Genomic DNA, 6,082 nt, shown 5'->3' on the forward strand with positions numbered 1-6,082 from the left:
TCACAGATTATATGCCTTGGTAAGCCCCAATACTTCACCACGTTCTTAAAGAATAGCTTGGCGGTTTCATTGGCTGTGGAACCTAGTGAGGCGGGCATGAAGGTGGCATATTTGGAAAATCTATCCACGACCACCATAATAGTACCATAACTGTCGGACCTTGGTAGGCAAGTGATAAAGTCCATAGTCACGCTCTTCCATGGACACTCTACAACTGGTAGTGGCTCCAAAAGTCCTCTGGGCTATTGTTGCTCAACCTTGTCCTGCTGACATACAAGACAAGTCTGCACATAACATTCTATATCATCTCGCATGCATGGCCAATAGTAGACTGACTCAACCAAGGACCTCGTGCGATGTTGGGCTGGATGACCAGCCCATATTGTATCATGACTCTCCCTTATGATCCGCCATCTAATGTCTCCAAACTTAGGCACATAGACCCGCCAACCCGTGGTAAGCAATATGCCATCTTCTACCCAAAAACGTCTCGTCTTGCCCTGGTTGGCCAACTTGTTGTTTGGCTGCTGGATCATGTTGCATGCCTTCTTTTATAGACTCCCGAATATCCCATATCACTGAAGTGATTGCAGCAAGCTCGGCTTTCCAGCTCAAGGCATCGGCTACAACGTTACCTTTGCCAGCTTATACTCCAGCGCATAATCAAAGTCGGCCAAGAAATCCTGCCACCTAGCCTGCTTTGGTATGAGCTTATTCTGTGTCTGAAAGTAGCTAGTAGCCACATTATCAGTCTTGGCCACGAACCTCGACCCGAGCAGATAATGTCTCCATGTACGAAGGCAATGCACAATGGCAGTCATTTCCTTCTCTTGTACCGTGTAACGCTGCTCCGTCTCATTTAACTTGCGGCTCTCAAATGCTATGGGATGCTTATCCTGCATTAGGAAACCCCCAATGGCAAAGTTTGAGGCATCTGTGTGCACTTCAAAAGTCTTGGCAAAGTCAGGTAATGCCAATACTGGCTCCTCTATTATAGCTGTCTTAAGGCCTTCAAACGCCTTTTGACAATGCTCCGTCCAAACCCATGGCTTGTTCTTCTTTAGCAACTCAGTCAATGGTGTGGCCTTTGCTGAGTATCCACTGATGAACCGACGATAGTAGTTAACAAGGCCAAGGAAAGATCTCAACTCAGTTACCTTTATGGGTGCCTCACACTCCTGGATAGCACGTACCTTAGCCTCGTCCATGCGTAGCTTGCCATTGCTAATGACATGGCCAAAGAAGTGCACCTTTGATTGTGCAAACTCGCACTTCTCTCTCTTGATGTATAGGTCATTCTCCCGCAAGACTTGGAAAACCTTCCTTAAGTGCTCCATGTGTTCCTCCAAGGTGTTGTTGTAGATGACTATGTCATCTAGGTAGACTCACGAACTGATCAAGGTAGGGATGAAAAATTTTGTTCATAAGGGTGCAAAATGTGGCCGGTGCATTAGTTAAGCCGAAGGGCATCACCAACCACTCAAAGGCTCCATATCTCATCACACATGTTGTCTTTGGCTCATCCCCTTCCGCAATGCAAACCTGGTAGTAGCCCTTTCGAAGATTCACCTTGGTAAAGTACTTGGCTTGCCCAAGTCTATCAAACAAGTCATCAATGAGCGGGATCGGGTACTTATTCTTCACAGTGACCTTATTAAGTGCTCGGTAGTCTATGCACAAATGCAACGATCCATCCTTCTTCTTCTGGAACAATACTGGTACGCCAAAAGGTGACTTTGATGGACGAATGTGATCAGCATCTAGCAGCTCCTTCAATTGTTTTCTGAGCTCCTCTAGCTCGGGAGGTGCCATACGATATGGGGCAAATGCGGGTGGCTTAGCCCTTGGCTCCAACTCAATCTTGTGATCCAACTCTCGCTTGGGCAGCAAGTGCTTAGGCAACTCATCAGGAATGGCATTTTTGTTTTCCTTAAGCAACTTCTCTATGCAAGGCGGCACTGTCTCTTAAAAAAATTTGTCTTCCTCTAGACTTGCAATGGTTGCACGAATGTCGGCTCCCCCTTCTTGATCCCCTTGACAACCTGCATAGCTAAGAGTTGTGCTTGGATCTGTCCATGTGGCATAGTCACTGTAGGTACCATGGAAGCTCCTTCTCGCTCCATAACCAAGAAACGTTGGAGGTAGGGGTCAATTAAAGTATGACAATGTCTAAAGAACTCTTTCCCCAGTATGATGTCAAAGATATCCATAGCGGTTATGGTAAAGTTTGTCATCCCTTTCCAAGTTCCCAATTTGACACCAACTCCATTAGTTACCCCACGAGCATTCTGTATCTCGGCATTCACAGTCTTGACGCGAGAATTGGTTGGAGCAAGCTTCAATTCTAGTCTATTTGCGGCAGCCTCAGTCACAAAATTATGAGTTGCTCCAGTATCCACCATTGCACGAGCGGGCTTGTTGTTGATGGTGAGATCCACGTACTAATTGCCATTCTCAGTAGGTTGGATAGCTTGCTTCGTGATAGCACCACATAATCCAATCATACCCAACTATGCGGTTCCCGGACTCTCTCTCCTTGTGGATGCTCCTTCCGCTCACGTACCATGGCACTGAGGCTCTTGTGGTCAGGACAATTCCTGAAGCCATGTGGCCCTCCGCATATATAGCATCCCTTCTTCTCGACCTGCGCCTCCTTCTCGGCGTAGCCCTGACGACCACTCGACTTTTTGAAATCTTGAGTCTTGGAGTATTGTTTTTGTATCTCCTTGACTTTGCCACGGTCTCCCCCACCTTTGGCCTTGTTAACCTTTGACTCCTTAACATTGCCTTTGTCGTGTTTGTCATGCCTGAAATCCATCAATGATTCGGCCTCCACTATGGCTTGGTCTATATCAGTGACTTGTCGGCGTTGCAACTCCTGCTTAGCCCAATTTTGCAACTCGTCTATGAAGTGGAACAACAAGTCATCATTGGTCAGGTTGGGGATTTGAAGCATAAGGGTAGTGAACTCCTTGACATAGTTACATATGCTCTATGTTTGCTTCAATTCCCTAAGCTTGCGCCTTGCCTCGTACAAGACATTGTTTGGAAAGAACTGTCGCTTGAACTCTGCTTTGAACTGATCCCATGTGCTAATAGTACATAGACCTTTATCTACATCAGCCATCTTCCTTCTCCACCATAGTATGGCAGTTACTGAGAGGTACAATACCGCAGTGTTGATCTTGGCCTCATCATCCCTCACTTTGTCATGCCTGAAGTAGTTCGCCAAGTGCCAAAGGAAGTTTTCCACTTCTTGTGCATCACGAATACCTTTGAACACCAGGGGTTTGGGAGCCTCGATCTTGGCCTCCCCCGTCACCACAACATTGTTGGCTACCTCGGTTAAGCCAGCATTGACATGCTCCTCGAGTGACTCTATCTTTGCCTTCATAGCATCGATAGTACTCAAAGTCTCCATGAGTCTGCCCTCTAAGGCAGTGATGGTTTGCCTTAGTTCCATCTCAGTCTATATACGTCCCTCCAAGTCATTTTGGATACTCTTAATATCTTCAAGAGTGTGCACCTCAAGAACGTTAAGGGTGCCTTCCACCTTCCCCAAGCGTTGGCAAAAGATATCCATGGCGTCCATCCCCACGCTCATCTTCATCACCCCCTCTTTACTGAGCGAGACATCCTTTGGAAGGACCTCCACTTCATCCTCGCTCACCTCAGTGGCAGATAGTTCTTGGGATGTAAGCCCTTCGTTTGACACAACCTCAGGTGGCACCTCCTGGCTCTTGTTGGTGGCATTCCTCTTTTTGCTACGGCCGCTCTTGCCAGCAGCATATTGGATGACATTGGCTTGGGTGTTGGCAGCGTTAATTTCTCCATTGTTCACCATTCCCTTAGTTGAAACCTAAGTTGTGATACCACGTTGTCTCATCCTTAGTTGTTAACTAAGTACACGTGCAACACTTGATAACTCGCTCACGATCTTGCACAACTTGCTCACGTTCTTGCTATATCAAGTCAGCCTTACTACACTCAAGATCGCTAAGAGAATGGAAGAAAGAACATAAGAGAATTGTTAAAGGAGGCTTTGTATTAGAGAGAACTTGAATTGTTTTCTTGATGAATTACAAATGAATGGCCCCCTTTATATACTAGTCTCCTAGGGGCTAGTATGTAAATATTAATTATTACACAAGTCTTTGATATATACAAGATAAGAGCTTTTTCTAGAATTTTCTACAAGCCTAGAAGATTCCAAGGACTTTCCTAGCAAATTCATAAGGATCTAGGTTCGTCCTAAGGAAATGCCCATACCTCTCTAGAATCTTCTCACAAATGCTAGCCTTCTTCTTATGTAAGCTTCCACATGGCATTAATATATGTCAAATGGCGCCTATGTGGCATGATGACATGGTGGGTCATCACACTAAGTTTATGAAATTGGTCCAACAAGGAATTGGGGCGTATTCAAGAGATTGATAGCCCCAATTAAAGGGTTAAACCTAGAGATAGTAATACCCCGACTTGAACCTCTATTGCTTGCACAAATTATCATACCCAATTGGTCTTGAGGAAGTCAATTCGGGCAAAATCACTCAAACTACCAAGAGGTATAGAGTGAGAAGTATTGTGCAATGGTAATATCATAATCCCCAAACATGACAACCTAGCCTTAGACTCGAGAAACCATCAAGTATCCATCTAGGAGAAAGTCACTTCTCTAGTGCCTTTTAACCATTTAGACAACCTTCAATAGTTTACTCTTAGCTTCACTTAGCCTAATTTAGCATCTTAGTAGTATAAATTTAGAAGTAATATCAAAACCAACAATGTTAGAAGTGCAATTAGGAACAACTACGCAACTCTTATTTAGATAGACACTCAATTCCAATATCTAGCTCCATGTGGAAATAGATCCCGACCTTCTCGGGTAAAAGCTACTTAGATCACTCCAGCTACTTTGTAGTAGTGTAGGGTTAGCCTCGATCAGCACCCTGTGTGCAGATTTAGGCGCTTCGGGTCCCGCTAGCGAGTGTTGATTCCTTCCAGCTCAAGAGGATTCGGAGACTCACTAGGTGGCTGCTCGGCCTTCGCAGCCCAGTGCTTCTCCCCTATCTTATTCTCTCTGTTTTAGTTCTGTAATAGACTATGTAGACTTTTCCTGTCTTTAATTGGATAGTAGATGCTCATGACTGGTGACATCCCAATGTCGGGCTATGTCTATTCTGCAGTTGTACTGTTCACCTTACTTTGGGATTATTATTATGTTAAATACTTAATTTGTATTATTTTAACTGCTTAAAATGAATAAGGTATGTGTCGGCTGGCCTTGTCTTCACGAGAGGCGCCATCACGACCGGGTCTTGGTTTAAGGTCATGACAGTGTCAAAGTTGCGAGTACAAGCCATTTTTGCGCGTTTTGCAGAAACAAATACATTAGATAATTTCTTAGATGTAGACTCTATTGCACGATCTAAAGTATGAAAAAATGAGTTTTTCCTAAATGCTTGTAGCCTCATGTTTATAAGTATGACGTGTTTCATACCCATATATAAGACTCTACTAACACGGCTTCATAGACCCCTAGGACACCATAAACCTGAGGCTCTTATACCAACTTTGTCACGACCCATTTTCTGAACAAGCCGGAATCGGCACCAAATCACTAAACATGACCGAGCGAACCATTTTCGCTTATTAAATCTGCCATAACTTCAAACTTTATATGCCACAAGGCACTACTGTTACCAAATACTTTTAAATAATTTAAATATCTAAAATAAGACAACTTCAAAACTTTATTCTTAGTAACCAATAAAATACTGCTAAGTTATTATCAAAAATATCTGAATCATAACCCAACTACTATGTCTATGAATCCTCTATTGATAAACTGACGCACTACTCAGGACATGAGATTTCATGGCCAAATCTCTAAGTAAACAAAGAAATAACTAAATAAAGATAACTCTAAGGAATACTTTACGAACAAAAGCGGAGCTCACCAATAGCACTGGAAGAGAAGGAAGTCCTAACCAATAGCCTGCTCGCCTGCAAAACCGGTTCCTACGTTATACCACAGACCAATGTAGGTTCCCAAAAGAGAATGTCAGTACCATCCATTGTA

General features: G+C 43.9%; 1 protein-coding gene across 1 annotated transcript; it reads right to left on the reverse strand.

Annotated features, from left to right (window-relative positions):
* Positions 1 to 2,992: 2,992 nt before the first annotated feature.
* On the reverse strand, positions 2,993 to 3,463 carry LOC138888246 (uncharacterized). Its single transcript, XM_070170073.1, has one exon. It carries the CDS (start codon positions 3,461 to 3,463, stop codon positions 2,993 to 2,995), a length of 471 nt encoding a protein of 156 aa, XP_070026174.1.
* Between the last annotated feature and the right edge of the window lie 2,619 nt (positions 3,464 to 6,082).

Source organism: Nicotiana sylvestris, chromosome 3 (assembly GCF_000393655.2).
Source record: "Nicotiana sylvestris chromosome 3, ASM39365v2, whole genome shotgun sequence".
NCBI lineage: Eukaryota > Viridiplantae > Streptophyta > Magnoliopsida > Solanales > Solanaceae > Nicotiana > Nicotiana sylvestris.